The sequence below is a fragment of the Lepidochelys olivacea genome (assembly GCF_965140295.1).
Source record: "Lepidochelys olivacea isolate rLepOli2 genome assembly, chromosome: 6".
NCBI lineage: Eukaryota > Metazoa > Chordata > Testudines > Cheloniidae > Lepidochelys > Lepidochelys olivacea.
In genome coordinates this window covers 68,980,834-69,002,590 of record NC_140416.1, presented here as the reverse complement: position 1 = coordinate 69,002,590, position 21,757 = coordinate 68,980,834, and the positions used below count along the sequence as shown (strand labels likewise).

The window sequence follows — 21,757 nt, the reverse complement described above, 5'->3', positions numbered from 1 at the left end:
TAAATCCTAGGAAAACACCAATCATACATTCACTCAACCATTCAGGTAGAAGAACCTGTTCCTGTTCTGCAGACAGATGCTTATAACTTCCCCTTTTATATTTTTGTTACGCGTTAGCTCAGTTTTTGATGTTTAGCATTTTTGACTCTCAAAATCTGAATGAAAGGTTAGACCTTAACTCAGTGGAATAAAAGTTTTTTTCTTTCCAAAATCATATTCTTGGGATTCAGTTATTATGCAGGCCTATCTACAGATCAGATGGCTTACTTAAAGGTTGTGGCTGGTCTTTAAAACAATTAAAATGTCAAACTAATTGTTAAGCATAGCACTTAGTCACGTTCTTACCTGCACAAAGATTTGTTACTAAGTTTGTGTGTTATAGTTGGTTTGTCTCTGTCCATTTGACTTTCTTTAAAGTTCAGCTTTCACATGGCTTGGTAAGGTGAACTTGTTATCTTTTGTCTAATTGTCCTGGACAATAGCCCTGTTTGTAACAACACACGAGTAATCAAAAATATACCTAGAATGTATTTATACCATACACCTTGGGCATGGGTTTATATTAACTTTAATTAGTTTGATTAATATCTGTGACTTATTAAAAATCATGTCCATTTAACTGGGGACTGGACTTTCATGTAACATACTTGTAATAGTACTTAGGCATAATAGGGCAGGATGGAGTTTTGGCTTTAATCCTGATTTTTCCTGGCTTCTTGGGTTTTCAGTATCAGTCACATATTTAATTACTGTCATATTTTGTGGTTTAATGTTAAACCACATCTCATTACATCCTGTTTTCTGATTGGTTTAAACTGGCCATGACCCAGAAATACTATATTTTGTATAGTAACCAGCATCCTCAAATATTTCCTATTTGGTATATTGTGAGGAGATGGGTCCCTTTCAATGATATTAATAGACTTTTTTTTTCTGTTTGTTTACAGGAGTGAAACTGGGTCCTATGACTCATGCCCGGAAGAAACAACTTTTCCTTCTAAAACATCCATCTGGTTCTGCTGGCCAAGATTTGTCACCAGTAGACGGTGAAAGAATGGATAGGACTGAGGCAGAGTGCAGTGAGCAAGGAGAGACCACTGATATTCAAAACTGCCAGAGTGGATTTATGGGTGTAAACAAAAGCAGGAATTTGCAGGAGATCAGAAAGACGTACCCATTAAGGAAACGTCTGATCACTTCTGTGGACAAAAAAACGTGCAAAGTGCTTCTCACCAGACTAGAGGACGTGGCTGGATCGTTGTCAAAAGAGACCCAGAGTAGCACAAAAAGAGACCTCTCCAGTTGGATGGATGACTTCAGACCTCCCTGTTTCCCAGAACAAGTTCAGACTCTGGGAGCAGGGAAAAGTGATCCATCTGGGGAAAAGTGCACAATAACTTGTCCTGGAACAGAACAGGAACCCAGTGCTGCTCCTTTGGAGCCCAGGAAACGAAGACTAGCCTCTCTGAATGCAGAGGCAGTGAATAACCTGCTGTTTGAACGGGATGATGGCTTATTATCTGGCAGGCGTTTTCGGAAAGACTCTGTCAAAGCCAGTGGAGATTGTAGCACTAAGGGCTTGCACTGCAAAGCTAGTGGCAACTGGCCCTCATTGGGAAAACCAGCTGTAAAAACAGTTAAGGAAAAGAGTCAGAATGGATCCAGTCAGAAATGTAATAGCTCTGACCATTCATTGGATGATGTCTTTGAAGATGGAACAAAGAGGGAGGATAGTGGAATTCCCTATCATCCCACCCCAAAGAGATTGGCCAGTCTCAATGCTGTAGCATTTTTGAAACTGACCCATGAAAAAGACCAACCTCTGAAGCCGAGGAGTAAATCAGATGGAGAGGGCAAGTCTGAGAACCACTGTTCAAAGTCGAGGCTCAAGTGGGCCAAAGCCAATAGGAAGAATTGTGTCAAATCCAAAAAGGAAATGTCCAATGTAAAAATGGAGGGTCCACATGGCTGGCAAGGATTTCCTGCAAGTGCTTTTAGGAAAGCAGACCATCAGGACTCCCCTAGTCCCCATGGAAAAATGGAATCTCTCAATTATGAACCATTATCTAGTTCCTACGATAGCACAGATGGTTTCTATCACAGACTGCCTTTGCTTATGGGTGGGCAAGCTTCCATGAAGCCTGAGTATGGGAGACCTGGGGAGAAATCGCCTACTCCCAAACAGGAGTTTCATCAGCCTTCCTTCCCCGTGCAGCAGTTCCATCCCTTGCCTGTGCCAGGAAATCACACGGATTGTGGATGTCTCTGTGAATCTTCAGATTTGACTCCATTGAACGGGTTTTATGTTTATTATGGCCAAAGTGGATACAGTGGCTACTCTCACTGCTCCGTTTACCCTAAGGATGAGCTTTCGCAGTCTACCTGTGAGGGGCTTTTGGTATCTCCAACTTCCTTACCATCAGGTACTCCTTTCCAGCCACTTCACTGGTGTAACTCTCCATACTGTTGTGGAGAAGGAACAGCTGTTAACAGTTACAGCCTTTGTGGAGTTATGCATGTGCCAGAGAGCAGGATTAGCAGTGTGCATACAGGACGGAACAGCTACCCCTACAAAATGCCTTTTGCAGCAGGTAAGACAAAACAACAAATAGAGGTCTTAGCATGCCTAAGTGAAGAAGGTTAGATTAGTGCACTGATAAGCAGAGGGGGGCATCTTGTTGCCTGTGTATGACCACATAAGAGGCATGCTCCCTATGTATTCGGTTCATCTAAATCTGGGACATGTATTCTCTGTTGTTGAGGAAGATGCAGCATTCAGCTACACTTCCAGATGTTATGACATTCCTTCTTTTTCCACTGAAGGCTGTTTCCAGTAAAATGTTTTATGTGGATGGAAAAATTGAATCAGAAGGCTGGTAAGGTTTGGGACAGAAAGAAGGTGGTCCCTGGTTTGAATTCTGCCCAGGTTAGCGGTAACCACAGTACAATATCTGTCTAATCTATGGAAAATGAGGGGGTGGTCTGTTTAGTTCCTAGCGGAGAGTGGTCCAGTTTGCCAACTGGCCATCAGTGTGTATAGCTCTAGTTCAGAGTTCCAGTTGAATCCGAAGGCTGATCTAGACCATGGAGATCGAATAACCCTTTTGTCCCTAGAGGGGATCACTTTAGTGAAGGGTTGAGGCATGCTGGTAGAGCAGTGTGTGGAAGCTGGCACTGCCTTCTGCACTGTACCTGATCTGCGAACAGTGAAATTCCCAAAATACATTTTATTGGGATCTCACAAAATCTCTTATTTGGGTTTTTTCTTTCCTTTGAACGCACCAAAGTTACTGAGTATTTCAGCAGGTGCTACCTGTGACAGGGCACCGTCCTGCTCCTGTCTCTTCTGTAGCCACAAACTGCTCGGAGACCTTCTAGTCAAACACCTTGTGCAATGTATTACAGTATTCTCCCAACTAACTTTCCAGAGTTGTGCAGCTCTGTATTTACAATAGCATATGATCCTTTGCTCTCTCAGCCAAGGAGGGGGGGAGACAGAAAGTATCTTCCTTCTGAAAGAGCTTTCCTGTTTCTGCCTCTGACCCTGAAAAGCCTGCCTGCCCACCATTCTCAGTCTCTCTCTCTCTTCCCCACAGAGCACATCCTTTCTGTGTGTTTTCTACTTTCTGGGCTGATGGATTCATTAGCCTTGTAGCTCTCTCCTGCCCATCCCCAATCTATCAATTAGGCACAGCTTTGCTCCCCAGGTTTCCTTCGGGGTGATTTAACTGGTGATCCAGTGATCGGAGTGCTGTACAGCTGCTGTTGCCCAGCACTCTGTCACACAACGCAGTTTGGAAAAACACCAAAAGATGTTAGCTGTGAGACTTGTAACACAACTGCACCCTGTACATTGAGATAATTAACTCACTGAATGTCAGTGGATTCTTGAGATCCTATAAGGTCCTTTCCCCTGATTGTGTGTGTAGCCTATTAAACACTGAAACCCAGAAGCGTAATATGTTTAATAAATGGTTCAGGTATTTGTGTAGCTTTATTTCCCTAGCTGTGGTATCCATAGTCTTTGTACTACGGTTTTTATCCAGGAGCTTTGCCTTCACTATGTAGAGAAATGTCTGTTCAAAATATTTAAAACTGGCTACCGGAATTGTTGTGACAGGACAATCGTTTACCAGTACATTTTCAGTATAAAAGCCACCAAGCTATAAAGGAGGTGTGTGTTGCTATTCCCAAAATACAGTGTAATCTCTAAACTGGGATTGCTTCATCTATCTCTGAGATGGAATTGTCTCTGAAGATGCAGCTACATGCAGCAATGCTGTAGGGTTTAGGATTCAAAGGGAAGGTTAACTTATGCAATTCAAACTGCTGATGGATTTTAGGTAGGTGGATGAATCTTCTAAGTCAAGAGTACAGGATGAGATGGGCTTTATGGCCTCCTTCTGTTCTGAGAAGGTGCTATAACTCAGAAGCACTTGAGCGAAGTGTAGGTTTCCTGTTTTTCCAAAATATATCTCTGCTGTCCTGGTGTGACCCCCGACCCCCTACGCTGGGCGGCTAGACAGTACATTAAAGTCTCAGTAATAGCTCTAAGGGTTTTAATAACTGAATACTACTTGTGAGAAGACTAGTTCAGAAATAAGAATACTGATCTTTGACATACTGCCTTGAGTCATGCCAATCTATACTGTACTAAAAGGAATTGGTTCAAGCACCTTAGTGATGCTAGCTTAACATTCAGATGAAAGGGGTGTGAGGATGTTTTGGTGGTGCTCTGAGTGATTTCCTATGTAGAGAGAGAAAAGTTGATGTCTTATGCAGAGGGAGAAGATTGATGTCAACCCTTCTTGGAAATCTGATAGATTAGCTAAGGTGCCATGAGTAGTGCCAGTCTGTCCCACAGGTAGGATTTCTCCAACTCTGGTGTATTCCTCCACACTTTCCCTGCTATAGATTTTTCTTTTTAAAGGCAAGTGGCAAGGTAGCACACTTCTTAAATATGGTGCATTTGGGTGGTGTGTGTTCAAAGGTGTGGACAGGCCCTCTTGTCTTCCTTGCTGAGTAACTTCGATTTAGAATTCTGCAAAATTGGAATACCCTAGATTTTCTGCTTTTGCTGAGTGCAGTGTGGAGGGAGGTCTCGTCTAGCATAAATAAAGTTTAATGTTCTAGGTCTGGTTTGTTGATACTTGTGAAAAAGATCTGAGTCTTTCCTGGAAACGTCAGCTTCAGTGAGTTAAAGGATTACTTTAACCTGAATAATGTCATATGCAGAGAAGAGGAGATAAGGTTGATCCCCCAGTGCTGCCAGCTTGACATATCAAGTACCTTGCATCTATATTCTTGTTGATTACAGTCTGTTGTTAGAGAGGTTAGCTGGGTACCCAATGGGGCCAAACTGCCCTTGAAAAGGTAACTAATTTTGAACGCTGTCATCCTGATAGTGATGGGATTAGTTAAGTATTGCTCATAGATACTAGCCTTCTCTTTACAGGTGTTAATTTTGTCCTCAGAGTAGCACTGTGCGTTGTTAGAATGAGGTGCCAGTCTCCTTTACTGGGGAGGACGTGTTCACTTGTAGGTGAATGATGGGGGTCTGCTGTATACAGGTGAAGGGATTAGGCTGGTGCCGTGAGCAGTGCTTGTGTGCCATATCCAGCAGAGAGAGAGAGAGAGGGATTACTCTTGTGTTCCAGTGACAGCAGCCTGCTATGTAAAACTGCACACAAGGTAACGGGGTTAAGACTGAGCAGACTGGATGAGGAGTTGGCCACAATGATTATCTATTTTTAAACATGGGAAATGCTTTATTGGTAGCACTTGAAACCAATGAATTAATGGGTGGTAGAGGGATGCTAGAGAGGTTAAACCCGGGCAGATCATTTTCGGTGGTGGGAATATATGCATGGCAGATGGGAATGTAGGACATGATGGGGTTCGTGTGGCCCTATTGAGCACCTGTTGAATGAAGTCTTGCCTTTCTTAAGGCGGGTAGCTATTAGTGTGAAGCTGTTTGTCATGCTTCAGTTTGGAACTGAAAAGAGCTTGTGATCTCAATGTCCATGAGGCTGCTACATTACTATCCAGGTCATCTGTGAAATTAGCCTGGGAGCCTAGGCCATAGGGCACCAGAGTTCAGTTCCTAATCTTCACACCATTAAATACAGCTACTCACGATGGCTGCCCAAGTGGTCCCAAATCTGATTCAAGACATATCAGCTTGTCCATTTAAGAGTTCCCGAGACTTTCCCACGTCATCATTCTGGGCTGTTTCTCCTTTATCAGTAAAACTGCTCCATTCTCCTTGTGTGCCCCTCTGCACCTTCCAATATTCTTCCTCCCGCTTCACCATCCTTTAAACACCCATCACAATCACCCACTAACCCCATCAGCTAAAGAGTCGGAGGGAAGCTGCTGAGTGACAGAAAACACTCCTCCTCCCAGGGGAACAATGCTCTACATCTGTAGCACTACAGACTACAAACGGAGCAAGCAGAGAGATCAAGAATCTTTCCGACCAGCTCTATGAGCTATACTTGTTTTTATTGCTGTTGCTGCTAATCTGTGAATGCATCTTTCTTTTGTTACTGCTCCTATCTCCAAGGATGGTGATTGTTTCATAACCTTTTACAGCTCACTGAGTGGGAGGCAGAGGGCAGCAGTTTCCCACTGTCTGGAGCAGCCTCAGCCATGCTTCACTGTAAATTGAATCAGTTATTACGCTGATTCTCTTAAACTGCTTTTATTTTTAAGGCGGTGCGCACTTGGGGTCCTGCAGATGTATCAAAGCAGCCGTCTTTGTGAACCTTAGTGCTGTCTGAGATTGCCTGAAGCTGCCCTGTTGGCATTTCCAGGATGCATGCTTTCAGATTTATGAAGCATGGGGATTTTCTTATGTATTGGGCTGTTTGTTAAGCTGGGGGCTCCCTCCTTGCCGGAATTGATAATGCTGTGTCACTAGACTTCTTCAGATCTAAGCTTCTTTCTTTTTTACTCGGGCTTATTTCATGGATTGAACGCTTCGGGCACTGGAAATTTTGGATGTGAATTATCATTGTAAAATGCTTTGGGATGTCTTTGGAAGGCTTTGTCAGCTGACTTGCTAGCCTGTGGTAGTAAATATGTCTGCTTCTGGGATATAGGGCTGTCCTAAAGGTAACAGCATATGCTTTGTTTCAAGTTCGGCCCCATGTTTTATCATTGGTCTGGATCTCATCAGAGAAAGCTCTTCACTTTCACTGACTAAACTTAGTGCCTGTGCTGGCACCTTGAAGGAAATTGGGCTTTTGGGTTAGTATGGGGGGATAGATATGTAAGGCTAAAAGGGACCCCAAGAGGTCATCTAGTCCACCACCCCGTGCTGAGGCACGGTTGAGTATGTGTAGACCATCCCTGACAGATGGTTAATGTATAGTTTAGTCCTTTGCGAGTTCTCACTTCTCTCACACAGGAAGCCCTTTTGCTACTCACCTTTCCGTGTATGTTGACAGGCTGGAATCACTGTATCTAGTCTAGTATCACTTAGGGTGCTAACCCAGCCCTTTGTACATGAGAGGCTGGCACTAGCGAGGGGCATATCAAATGGGTTTGTCATAGTGAGGTTGTACTTCAGTGCATTTTCAAAGCCGCATACTCAAGTGTCATTGCTTTTAGAATCGAGCAGTAGTACAAAATGTTTCCTAGTACAGGAGGTCCATACGTAAATAGAAGTATTGCCCACTACTAGTAGTGCAATAAAGAGAATTCCTTAGGAAAGTATTGCTTAGCTTGGGATCATCCTGCTAATTTAGTCGTTATCAAGAAACTGCAGTACAAATATATCACTCTCCCTCTCTCCCCCTCTTGTTAGAAAGTTGCAAATCTCTGGACCAGCTGAGCCTCACGATCCCTGTGGCAGGGCACCCTGCATCACCTGCCCACCCACTCTCAGGATGTCCTGTGCCCAGTGTGCCACCAGCTGCAGAACCAGTTCCTCACTTGCAGACCCCCAACTCGGAACCCCAGACCATGGCCCGAGAGTGTCCACAGAGCTCCAAGCCCCCCAGTGGCTCCAAATCTGGTCTTCGAAATACTGCTGGCTGTTTACATGCCTGTGATAGCAAAGCAGCAGGAGGTCACTCTCATCCAAAGCAGCAGCGCATCAGCAGGAGGAGAGCAACCAATGGCTGGATACCCGTGGGTGCAGCCTGCGAAAAGGCCGTGTATGTTGTGGTAAGTGCTGGAAAAATTCTGCTTTCCTATGTATGCCTCCAAGCATGCTGCACAGTAAACTGAGATCCTGTAGGGACAAGGACGGGAGGTTGCAGGATTTCAGGTTAGGTAGACTTGCCTGCAGGTACAAGAGCATTCTCCAGAGTGACACTTCTGCTGTTACCTCTGTAACAGCACGATCTCACTGGATGTCATCCAGCATTTCTTTAACAAGGGAACAATTGGATTGGTGTAAAACATTTTTGCTGGGCTTTGGGGCTGAGCCACTTGACTGTTGGCTTCTCGTTCTTTCTCCGGTACTGCAGCAGCACATGCCCTGGTCTGCCCTGGCGTCTGGCATGACAGGCAAGCAGAGAAAAAGCCTAAAAGGAAAAAATATATATATATATGTTGCTATTACCAAAATACAGTGTAATCTATAAACTGGGGTTGCTTCATCTACCTCTGAGATGGAATTGTCTCTGAAGATGCAGCTACATGCAGCAATGTTGTAGAGTTTAGGATTCAAAGGGAATGCTTCTCCTGCTCCTCTTCCCAGATAATTGAGAACGAGTGGCGCTGGGTTTGTAGTCAGAGAGGGACAGCTGCCTCCTGTAAGCCAGGACACAGGTGCTGGATCATGCAAGCGGTGAACCCCAGCAGGGAAGTGGCAAGTGGTACCTGCTAGCCCCACTACAGGGAGTAGAGGAAGCAGCAATCTAAGGGCAATTCTAAGGCAAAAATAGCAACTGCCAAGCTGCTTGAGCTTGTCTCATCAGGCATTGGTGGTGCCCGTAGCTCCAGCAATAATTCCCCTCTGTTGCCTTGGGAAGGACACAAAGTCAGTCCAATGGGGGCCCCACCAGCCCACATCTTTTATGCCCTATTTATAGGGCCTAGTCAGCTGTTCTTCTCCATGGGGGTTCTTCTCCCAACTAGGCTTCCCCCTTCAACAGATCTCTGGCCTTCTGAGCCTGTAGGAGTAGGGATTTGTCCCAGTGAGGCAACTCTGCTGCATCAGAGGTTACCCTGCTCTGCGGTTTCATTTTATCCATAATATCAAAGTGTACACACAAATTTGGAAGAAAGAAAAAATCTGAAGGAAACTATCCCATTTCTTGGGGCAGAATAGGTGGCTCTTAACTCAGAGGGTATATCTACACTGCAAAAAAACAACCCTGTGGCAGAGTCTCAGCGCCTAGGTCTCCACACTCTGGCATGCACTGCAGAGCTAAAAATAGCTGTGTAGACATTCCCACTAGGGCTGGAGCTTGGGGCTCTGAGACCAACCACCTTGCTGAGTTTCAGAGCCCAAGCTCCAGACTGAGTGGGAATGTCGGCTTTGGGTTTTGTTTTGTTCTGTAGATGTATCCATAGAGGCAGAGCCTGTTACTCTTGTTCCTCGTGCCCAAGAGGTCAGATGAGAACAGAGCAAAAAAGCAACCTTCACCTTTTAGGCTTTTTCTTTGCTCATTTGTCATGCTGGGGACAAGGGCATGTGCTGCTGTAGTGCTGGAAGAAGAACGAGAAGCCAAGAAACAAATAACTCAGCCCAAATGTTTTTGCACCAGCCCAATTTGTGTTGTCACAACCCCTTGACCTCACTTCATTAGTAAAGTGGATTTCACTTTGCCTGTATTTTCAAGAGGACATATTACATGTTGTTGCATTCTTACAAATAGTTTTTAACAGTCTCTTAGGAAGCATAACTATTATATTTCAAAACAAACAACAGATTTAGTCTCCAATTGCATCAGTAGCATAAGCAGCTGGAAACCTACAATATCTAGGTTGGTAATATTAAAAATTTGTGGTCAGAAGAACACTTACCTGAAAGCAGGTTTGTGTGCGCACAGGTATAGGAATGCTCACTTTTGATTAATTTAAAATACAATGGGGGAGACGGTTTCGAAGTACTACTTTTTCCTTTTAGACTAAGACTGATCCTTAAACTGGCGTGGTGAAGATTCTGCAATTTACTGTACCGAAGCAGTAGCATTACGTTTTCTCCATAGCCCTTCTGAACATCAGACTGGTGGCCATACCTGATCTGAAGACACTTGATTCCTGAACCCAGGAGAATGTTCTGTGGCTTTTTTTTCTAGGTTCATTAGCAAATAGTTCACACCCACTTTTCAAATTTGCCCTCTGGATATAGAGATGCTATGGGTGGATTTGTGCTATGTGACTTCTCTCTGGGAGCTCTTGCAGCCAAGGTGCACCACTTCGGAGAAGGTTTTTAGTGAACTGTTTTAATCAAGACCAGGACGATTAAAGGCAGCTTGGATTAGTTGTTCTAAAGTATTTCCTAGCCTAACTTTTTGCCTCTCTTTCCCCTGCCAACACTATAGAATGAGCCAGAGCCAGCTGTTCGTAAGAGCTACCAGGCTGTGGAGAGAGATGGGGAAATTATCCGGGTACGAGATACAGTCCTTTTGAAATCAGGACCGCGAAAGAAATCTATGCCTTATGTGGCAAAGATATCGGCGCTGTGGGAAGACCCAAAAACAGGTACTGGGCAGAAAGCCAGAATACATTATGTTCACCCTCTGTCCGTCAAATCCCAAAGAACTGAGTGGAAATGGGTTAATGGCAGAATTGAGTAGCGGACGCTAATTTGCCAGAATAACTCACCACTACCGGTTTGGTTGATAAAGGGAAGGAGCTAGGTAATCAGAGCCCTATAGCTGTGCATGGTGAACTCTGCTACAGGAACTGAAAATTCATCTTTTTAGTCATTAACTCAGAATCAGTAATTGTCCTGAAAGCATCTGTACAGATCTACCAACTAAAGATCTTTGCAACAATTTCTCCCACGTGATTTAGTAGGAGCAGGTATCTCATGAACCACTAATTGTGCAAATATTCTAAACAGTTTGTAATCTGGAAGATGAAGCATTGATTTGTAGCTGCAGAAGTTCTTGATATTAGCACTGAAAATCATGTAATAGGTACAAGCTGAATGGTAATTGGAATAGTGTGATTTTGATTGTAAGATTCCATATCTGACAGGTCTCCAGGGCTAGAGCCTAATTCTTTGTCTAAGTTGGAAGCTTAGTATGCCAAATGGTACAGAGCAAGTCATACCCCTGACAGCTTGTGAAATAGCAAAACTTAAGATGGTAAGGCCTCTGCTGGTACCATGGTAGTGCTCTTTTTGCATTTGTCCAGGACTAAATATTGCAAGTCCTAAACCTTGGACCCGTGTACTTGACAAATCCCAGTTCAGCTGCTATTTTATATTTGAATAAAACAGTTTGGCTTTGTTGACTAGTGACCTCTTCATCTGGGACTGTGAATAGTTATTAGGTGGTGAGGGTACAATGGAATAGTGACACCACTTGTTTTACCTAGTCAATTGCTATAACAAAAGGAAACTTAGCTCAACATCAAATATTTATCACTGTATAGCTGCAGTTAGGTGAGAGCTATGGAAATACAAGGGCTGATGGATGAAACAGGAGAGCTGAAACTGGATGGTGACACTCCTTAATGCGTGTTTTCATCACTGACTTCAAAATGTCTCTTGTCTCCTTTCAGGGGAGCTAATGATGAGTCTCCTGTGGTATTACAGACCGGAGCACACTCAGGGAGGTCGCAATCCCAGCATGCACCAGGTGAGCAATCCCAAATACCTAGTTGGGATGGTTAGGGGATATTTGGCAAGGATCCACTCTATTCCAGGGAGATGGGAGTGGAATGAACATCCCTGCTCAGCATTCATGCTTAGCCCTTCTTAACACATAGAGACAGGATCCTTGTCACACTGGTCTCCTGGCTGCTCCACAGATGCTGCCATATTTTTGTGTTGAATGGGTAAAACCAGTGTGTTTCACGTAGGACACAAGCAATCTAATGCTGTGAGTTACAAGGATGGGTGGTAACAGAAGTATCTGTACCTTTCACAGGACCTTCTTTGCTTTAAAATTTACTATTTTCTCTGGTCTGAAAACAGTCCTATGCCACTTTATAAAAGAGGCTATTTGACTTTAGCTAGGGGAAGGTGCACTGTGTTGGGAATCAGAAAATGCTGTGTTTTGTATTAAATCAAGACTGAATGTCTTTCAAAAAGATAGGCTTTGGTTCAACCAGAAGTTATGAGCTCGATGCAGGAATTACTGGGTGAGCATCTCTGGCCTGTGTTATGTGGGACATCCGACTTAGGTGATCTGAATGGGTCCCTTCTTTCCTTAAATCTATGAATTGAATTGACTTTCTATTAAAAACTCCTCTTTTAGGGAATCAATCCAGTCCCTCTGGCCTGAAATTAGACATACTAGACCAAAATCTCCTGTTCCCTTTTTGTATAATGTGAAAGTAAATCTGTATAGGGCAGAAAAGGGTGGATTTATTAGGAGGGTTAAAAACAGACTTAAGAAGGATACTGTGCTCCTTCTGCACAAAGGGTTCACTTTTAAAAGTAAAACTTGTGACCCAGTATGTCTTCAAACCCAGGCCTGTTGCTTTGCTTGGTTTTGCATGGAGGGGGAAAGGTACATTTTTAAACCAAAAGAGCACAGAGATTAGAGAGGAATGAGTTACTGCCGTTTTTCCATCCAACAAAAAGTCCACAATGTGCTGTTTTTAAATTCCATTCAGTAGTTGTGCATGCCACATGTAGAATCCCCAATTTTCTTTTGGAAACCAGTTTGGTACCTTGTGACATTTTAGTCCACAAATGAAATCTGAGGTTATCTAACTGCATTTTAGTGCGTAGAGAGCAAGAAGTTGGGTTAGGGAGGAACTACCTCATTTTCCTCCTCCCACACCTGTCTTGCTATACAAAAACTGCTTTAAAAGGAGAAGCTGCCACTGGGCTGAGTAGGTAGAATAGGCCTGCCAAGGATGACTCAGGTAAACTTGATGCAAGGAGGAAACCAAAACATTCACACACCTCTAGGGGTTGGGGTTTGTTTGTTGGTTAGTTTTTTGTTGCTTGTCTAGTTGTTGATCACGTTCCCAGACTCTGACCCTGCTCCTGAGGCTGTAGTGAAGCCTGTCCTCCACCTACCCTGCTTCCCTAGGACTCCAGGCAAAACTAACTCTGAAGCACATTCCTGGCTGCTGCTTCCAGGCACTTACACAACAGCACCCTTATTACCCCAGATCCTCTTTGCTTCTGATTGCCACACCTAATACTCACTAAATTAGCTCCAGCTGGGTTGGCCTATGCCCAGTGGCAGCACTTGTCCACCCCTCCCTAGCTGCTTCAGATGCACCCTTTCGAGACTCAAACTGGGGAGAAGAGGCTACTGCCATTTCTTCATCACTTAGAATAGCTCTTTCAGTTGCTGGGGGAGAGTTGGAGAAAAAAAGGGGACAATTTATTTAGTCTGAGACTGATCACTACAGTAATTGAGAGGCTAGTGGGAGAGGTTGGCTAAATACCATTCATACTCCATTCATATAATTTATTTGTGAAAATGAATCAGAAAGATTTCCAGCGCAGAGAAGAGAAAACTGAGACTGTCCCCCAGGGTATTGGAAATGGGGGAGGAAGAGAGCTCCTGCCTTCTGCCTAAGTTGCTAAACAAAGGGGGGGATTGTAAGAAGGTTCCTTCTTTGCCATGCAATTTCTCCAGTCTTCCCACATGCAGTTCTAGAGGTCTGACACTGGGATTGGATGGGGTGAAAAATTCTGTCTTTACTTTGGATTTCTTTGCATCTTGGGCCTTGTGTGGTAGTATCTTCCCTGACAGACGTTAGAGGACATTTTCCCCTCTGAGCTGTCTTCTTGCTGAGTCTGGTATTGGAAGAGCATTTTTTGAAAAAGCTGCCTTCATATTGCTCAATGCAGCATTCTGAAAGGTCACCTGGTGAGAAACACTTATCACAATATAAGTCACAGCCTCTCAATTGCATTTGAAATGAGAGATTTGGTTATAAGCAGTATCTCTGAGCTGCCTGATGGTGGCAGCTGTCTTACTGAACAGTGATATTTGCAATACATGTGGAGACCTGACAATATAAAGTAGAATGGTGGTGAGTTTATGTGATGGGAAAGCTATAACATTTTGGTCAAATGTTAAATGTTCTTTTGGTCACTAAAACAATTAGGCTATAAAATTGTAACTGTAAATTGTTTGGGTTAATTGCAACATCTGACTTGTAGGGGGTTGTGCTTTCTCTTTAAGAAGCATGTTGTTGCATGTGTGCATAGCCTTTCTCCTCTTTAAGGAGAGTATACCTAGGACTGCGTTGTCTCTCTAAGCGCTCCTGCCCAGTTGAGTGACTGTCCCCATTGTATGTCCGTTTGCAGAACGAGATCTTTGCATCCCGACATCAGGATGAAAACAGTATTGCCTGCATTGAGGAAAAGTGCTATGTTCTGACCTTTGCAGAGTACTGCAGGTAGGTGGTGCTCTTAAGTTGCAAAAGCAACAGCAAGTTATCTCTGTATCACCAGTTCTTTTCAACATTTCTATTACCTGACCTCATTCAGCAGAACTGCGTGTGCTTTGCAGCCTACCTCTCCTAGGTAAACTTGCAGTACGTTTAGTGAATGAGAGGGCTGTGCTAATCTAGGAGTGTTTGTCATGCTCTAGCTCTTTGGGTATCTCTTTGCTTTGTGGTTTATAAACACTTTAAGCGGTTTATAAGTGTTTACACATGCATGACCTTTCTACTACGGAACATGCTCATCAGTAGACACAGTAAAACACGGTAACATTTCACTTACAACACTGGAGTGTAACAGAGAAACCCATACAATATTGTACAGTTCCTCCACGTGCACATGTGCGCTCCAAGTTCAACTAAAATGCATATGCCTGATGTGTTCGCTGTCCTTATCACTCTTTGTAGACGTGCCTATAGTATCAGGTGTTTTGGTAATTAGGTCACCCAATATAGTGACTAGAGAAGTATTTAACTGACCTTACGGTTTAATTTTTGCTATTTTTAATCAGTCTGAGTGACCAAGGACTTCAGAGTATCTGTATTTTCTAACAGATTGCACCATTTAAAGTAACAGTAGCAAAATAGAAATTAGCTCTAAAGTCCAGACCATAGGTTATTAAAATGGAAAATAACCCTTTAAAAATGTATCCTATTTTATGTGCTTTTACTGTGTGCTGTTGGTTGCATTGTATGCTTTGCTCATCTTGGGCAGTAAAACTAGCTTAGCCAGTTTCACACTGTTCCTTATGCTGTGTTCCAATGCTTCACTGGGTTTCTAAGAATGAAGGTCATTTCCTACAATAGTTATTTTTAATTAAACTTATACTGATTTTTACAAAAGTTCTTTTGCACACCATGTACATCCTGGTTCTGAACTACATGCTGCTTTTTTAATAACTCACTCCCCGAAAAAGCAGACATGAGTGACTGGGAATAATATACCATTGGGCTTCTGCACTGGTTTGAAACTTCTGGACAGGAGTCCCATTTCCCTGTGGCATGGCTTGACAGAGGCAGGCAGATGTTACATTAAAGCAACTAGAGCAGCGCTGAACTATTTAGAATTGCCTTTATGGAACTTCAATAAAAGTGGAATAAATCCACTCTGAGTAATTGGGGAATTAAAATCATTTGGAAAGACCACTTTCTGTCATTTTCCTTTTGGTATAACTTACCTTTCAGAAGGACTTGCTAAAGTGAGCCATAGAATGAAAGTGTAGTAAAGAAAAGCTTGTTTACACAGTGAGTCCCTGGAAAAAAAAAAAGACAGGATGTTCTTACAAATGTGCTTGGTATGTCCAGAGGACAGGTTTGTTCCTACTCTAATTGCTTTGAACTTGTGAAGTTGCATCAGCTCTGACATGAAGCTGCTGTGATTGGAATACAGCCTTTCCTCATAAATTACGGCATGCTGAGGGGTTGCCCATTTCAGAATCCACAGCAGCTATTCCTGACTCACTGGCCACATGCTGAGATATTTTTACTGCACAGTGGAGCCAACTTGACAAATTTTGTACTAACTGGACCTGTTGGCGGTGTTCCTTGGAAATGTGCCTCTCTGCACACTGTACAAGCGGTCCATTGCTGACCTGTGCTAAACTGGTTTGAATGCTCAGGGAGTCCAAAGACACCAGCAAAGGCAGTGGGAAGGTGTTTTCACAAACTGGTCAGCAAAGCTGAATTCACTGACTCAGAAGAACCTCCTATATGGATTCTTGTTCAGATAACCACTGTTGCACAATGTGTCTTTGAAACCACTTGAAGAACTGATAAGTAGCATGATCTGTGGTATCCATTTCATTGAGATCTTGCAGATATCCTCCCCCATTCCTAAGTGCCTCTATTCAGGTGAGAGTTCAACCAGCTGGGTTAGTAAGCAGATGCCCAAAATTACATAAGCTTTGTTTATGGTGATTCCATCTCAGTGATACCACAGTCGTTGCAAAGTAAGTGTTTGAACTCAAGCTAGATAGGAAGGAGATCTTACCTGTGGATGGAGGATTTTGCTGCTTCAATGGCAGCTCTGTCTCTGGGGTATGTACCAAGCACAATGAGAAGAGTTTTCACCATGAGAATCGTGTTCAATCACAATCTGCTCCCCAAAGCCCATATTTCATCAGCGGTCAATAGTTGTTTGTTTGGTTTTAATCTTCAAAATATTTCAAATGTAGGCATTTTCTTCCTGATGTCGACCTTAGCATGGATATGCCAGCCTTTGATCTTTAGGCGGGATTACTGGTATGTGCACACTTGTGCCCTTAAACCACTCCAGCTCTGCAGCTATTGCAGAACAAGCTTGGCTGCTGTGCAGGAGTCTTCGCCTACAAGTTTTACACCCACATTCCATAGGTTTCTCACTTGCAGAACAGGCAGCTAGTGTATCATTATTTTATGGCTATACTCAGATAGCCTCATATAAGAGGGCTCTTCTACGTCAGGTATTGTCTGCTTATGTCCTGCTGCTACAGCTGAGCTCAGTGAGGTTCTTACAGCAGCTTCGCTATAAATAAACACGAGAAAGTACAGAAGGCAGGACCTTCTCTGCAGGGCCAGGAATGCTGTCCTTTTCAACACGCCCCACTGAATGTTTGTGTCCATCCCACTGGGCAAGGCTCAAGGTTTTTTATTTTACTTGGTGTTTGGGTGGCATGCTTTGTTCTGCTCCTGATCTCAGCTCTGTTTGTGCACGTTCTCTCCATTCGAGCTAAAATGTTTATATTTTTAAGGTGCCCAGGAGCCTTCTGCCATGAGTGCTTATAAATTAAAACACTGTGGTATAATTATCAGGTTGACTGGCTGGTGAATCATTTTATACACACACATTTTTTTCTGCAAATGTCCAGTCATTGTTTTAAAGTACTATAATGCACTAGGGCATATTCCTCCTCCTGCACCAGGCTCACAAACGGCAGGTCTTGTTCCAGAGTATCCAACTCCAGTATGCATTAATTTAAGTTTGTTTTGTCATCCTGCAGGACCAGTAGAAGGCCTTGTTGACTCAGAGAATGGAGTGACCTGGCTTCTGTGACCTGGCTTCTGTTCTTGCTTAATCACCTTTATTTGAGCAATAATTTTTTTCCAGTGCTGATCAACAGAAATAAAGCAAAGGTGGTTAAACGATGCAGATTGGCTGTTGTAATCCTCCATACTGTAAAACTGTACAGAATCTACCAGCCAGGAAATTTAAACTATTGTGCTATTTGGTAAAGCTCAGAGTAGTTATAACTTGTAAACCAACCTCTAGATCTTTTTGGAGAAAGGATAGTTCTATTCCAGAATCCATAACTTTATCCTCCCCACTCCTGCAGTAGCCTGGCAGGAATATACTATAATGGGTGTAACCCTAAGGAGCAGAAAGAGATTATAGTCTCTTCCAGCAGGAGACCTTAGCAGGAAAAGTGAAAGCTTGAGCAGTGAAGGCAGTAAATGAAGGTTCCCTGTGACATTTTGTATTTAATCACATTGCAGATTTTGTGCCTTGGCGAAGCGTCGTGTCGAGGGGATCCCAGGCAGGAAAACAATGATGGTTCCTCCGTCAGAAGAATATTCCACCCCTCCACATCGCAAGGTGCCAGAGGACACTGATCCTGATCTGGTTTTCCTCTGCCGCCATGTCTATGATTTTCGACATGGGCGCATCTTGAAGAATCCGCAGTAGCAAAACTCTTCAGTCCAGCTATGGTGATGATAAGTGGCGCCAGAGAGCCAGTGGCAGGTTGACTGTCTGGGACATCCATGCATGCTCAGCAACTTTTCTAGTACTGCTTGCAGGCCAGAAGGAATGTCCAAGCACTCTGTCCTCAAAGACTGAAAAGATTTCCGCATTCAGGAACAGATCCCTGTCAAGGAAGGCCAGCAGTTCAAAGCACAGCACTTCATTAAAGAGGATAAATTAAAATATATACCTATAAATAAATATATGTATATAGATATAGGTACTTGCATATGTAAATCTATATCTATATATGTATATAGAGATGCATATATTGAGAGGGGTTTTGCAGGGGAGAAAAGCCAGTATACTAAATCCAAAGCCATCATTGGTGGGGGTGGTCAGAATATGTAGGAGGGATGCTGTGGTGCAGGTATGAGTCAAGCTGTGATAGGTCCATGGTTTTCATGTCCTGATGTGAAGAGAGAGGGCGAAGCCTGGTTCATTTGCATGGTACAGGATAGCCATGCTTGCCCAGCAGAAAAGGCAGGGTATGGGGATTCTTGATGTCACTGCTACTTCAAAATCCAGTAATTCCTCGTGAAGTTGTGCCAGGTGCAGTGTGGCTGTCTGCCATATTGAATAGTTTTTGCTTTGTAAAGGGAGAGGGACTCCTTTTCCCTATACAGTTTTTCTGCAGTCTATGATTTACTACCCAGATTAGGGCCTTTAGGCAGGCCGTGAACTCTGTTTCAGCTCCAAGGCAGAAAACGGGGCGAGGGATAGTAAGCCTTACCTCACGCCTTTATGGAAAGCTTCATGTCTGTCAGAGGTCCTTGGCCAATAGGGCACACTTCCAGCAGACACGTACTGTTGTAAGATATGGAACACACGAGGTTTGCTCTGTAGGTGAAAGCCATGCTTTTCTTCTCTTCAGGATACTTGTCTCCTTGCCCTCCTTGACATCAGAGGCTATCCCTAGCAGTATAAATGGTTTATTCTCTCCCTTCCAAGTTCAGTTTTCTTTGCTGTAGTTTAGTCCATATAGAATCTAGATGCGCACATTCCACCATAGGTGGGTAAGCTAGAGGCAGGGGAAGAAATGAAAAATATTTCCTTTGGCTATTTCATCCTAAAAATGACACCTGACATGATTGTTTTGGTCTTGGGCATGGTCATACTGCTGAGAAAATTAGCAGTGCTCTCTTTTGGTACTGCCTTCCATCCTCCTCCCCTACCACTTATACTGACATCTGAACATGCTCACCGGGGTGGCTTGGTTGCTTCTGAAAGGAACTGACCAATGAGAGGTGTGCGTTGTTGAAAAATGCTACCTGATTCCTACAGATACTTTTGCCTCTTGCCTTATGTGTATAGATCCTAGAGATACTTTAGTTTATCTTAACACAAACTATTGAAGTTAATTCTAAAGAAAACCAAAGGACAGCATAACAGAGTCCATTGAATCAGTCACACAAAGCTGGGAATCCATTTGTAGATTGCACTAATTTAAAGAATGAGAATCAACACTGTATCAATCCATGTACCTGCTGACTGCTGGAGTCACTCATTTAAACTAGGGACCTGTGTTTTCAGTTTTGGGGGTGCCTGAACTAGTGTTAAACAATAGAAGTGTTCATACTGCTTTAACGTTGTTGTCCTTTACGTGGAAGTAGCACTACCTGTACTCACCATGGACACTGACGGAGCTGGAATCAAGGGGATTTCCCTCTTGCTCTGATCACTGAGGCTACGCCTACCTGGCCTGGAGAAAATATCCCTACCACATTCAATTCCGTTAAGTGAAAACAGTGCAGCCTGTGTTTCTGTTAGTACAGGTGATATCCATAGATTTGCTCTACATACCAAAGAGGGGAATGTTTATGGAAGGACAAGAGGATCTCAAAGAAGATGGGAAGGTCTGAGGCCCATGAGGGCCATGCCTGGAAGTGTGGCACATGTTCACCTGGTCTCAGTGGACAATTCCTGCTCAATATTCCAGAGGATGATGAAAAATTCCAAAGTCCCTGCCAGTGCACCCCAGAGAAAAACTCCCAAGCCTTCATTTTCAAGAGGTTTAACAGTAGGCACCTGAGCACAGATCCATAATTTAAGCATCTAATCCCACTTATACCTCAAGGTACTGTTGGTGTCAAGTAATTGTCTGTGTTTTCCTTAACAGTTACTTGGAATAAGGAGGTCAGGCCATTGGCACTACAGAGCGCATTTCACTACAGCAACAGGGCAGGTCAGGAGGAACCTCAGGGCTCTCACTTGGCCAAGTGAGAAGCATCATAGAGGGGATGCTCACTGGTTCTAGATGGGAGGACGGTACAGCTCCTGCTCCCTCATAGTATACAGTGGTGTGTTTGTGGAGCAATATTGTAGTTTCTGTAGCTGCTGCCTGCCCTTCTGGTCCCATGGTGAGAGGTAGTTTTTGTGGCTACATGGTGAAAAGGGGTGCACAGGGAAAATGGAGCAGTGGGACTAATACAGGGGAAACAGCCCAGATTGATGATAGGAACCCTTATATGGACGAGCTGATATGTCCTGAGTCAAATTTGGGACCCCTTGGAGAGCCATCCTGAGTAGGATCAATGGGGTCAGGGACAGACCATGCTAAGATGTCTGGGATCCTCTTTTGCAAAAGGAGTAGCTTTATTTACTGATGTCGTGACAGGGTTTCTCAAGCCCTCCTACTAACTCAAATCTGCACACTACTGCAAAGTCAGTAAAGCGTTTACTATCCAGCCTCAGAAACCACAGTCACTTGCTGAAAATCTTACTTCTCCTGGTTCCTCCCTTCCCACCCCCTCACCTGTCCTATCTCCTTTCCAGGGACGGGAAAAGAAATCCAACTTGCCCAAAGGGGAGAGGAAAAATTGTATTTACCCAGGTTCTGGGATGTGCTGTCACGCCTGTCCGGAGAGGAGAAATCCTCTCTCTTCTGATGTTATGTCAGAATCTGCTTCAGGCCAAGAACATTGTTCAAGACTCACATGGTTGCTTATGCTGTTGTGCAAACAGCATGTAAATGAATCAAAATGTCTTATCCATAATGAGAATATTTCATGCTTTTTTAATCTATTAGATATGGAAATATTTTTTGAAACTGAAAATGCAGTCGGTAGAATTTAAATTGAAATGTAATACATGTAAAATATATTTTAGTTGAGAATTTTGTAAAATGCACTTTTTTGTGTCTCTTCCCTGGTTTCCCAGATCTGTATTTCAGTGTTTACAGATGGAATGAGAGCATTCCCTATACCCTCCTTCTGTGAGAAAGATATATTAGAAGTAATTCTTAAAAAATAAATTTGAAAAATTGTATTGATTTAGAAAACAAATGTCAAGTGTTGTGCAGTTTTTATTTTCCGCAGTCACGTAGAATTCCATATGGCTTCCAGCACTGGCCAGTTTTCAGGCCGGGGGGCTCTTTGAACAATTTAAGAGGAGAATTGAGTAGATGCCAGTAATCCAGGAACCAGAAGCGAGCAAGATTGAGTCGGTTAGGAGCAGATGTTAATGTGCGACCTTGGTATGTGTGATTGATGG

At 43.4% G+C, this 21,757-nt stretch overlaps 1 protein-coding gene across 2 annotated transcripts in view; it reads left to right on the top strand.

Moving 5' to 3' along the window:
* Positions 1 to 21,493, top strand: part of BAHD1 (bromo adjacent homology domain containing 1) — a 68,275-nt gene extending 46,782 nt beyond the window's left edge. For both annotated transcript variants that reach the window (XM_084632747.1, XM_084632748.1), the window contains exons 2-7: positions 948 to 2,591; positions 7,811 to 8,172; positions 10,503 to 10,662; positions 11,692 to 11,768; positions 14,411 to 14,502; positions 18,019 to 21,493. In XM_084632747.1, the coding sequence (XP_084488873.1) occupies positions 965 to 2,591; positions 7,811 to 8,172; positions 10,503 to 10,662; positions 11,692 to 11,768; positions 14,411 to 14,502; positions 18,019 to 18,208 (2,508 nt within the window). In that variant the 5' untranslated portion in view covers positions 948 to 964 and the 3' untranslated portion in view covers positions 18,209 to 21,493. The remainder of the gene's footprint in view (positions 1 to 947; positions 2,592 to 7,810; positions 8,173 to 10,502; positions 10,663 to 11,691; positions 11,769 to 14,410; positions 14,503 to 18,018) is intronic.
* The last annotated feature ends 264 nt before the right edge of the window (positions 21,494 to 21,757 follow it).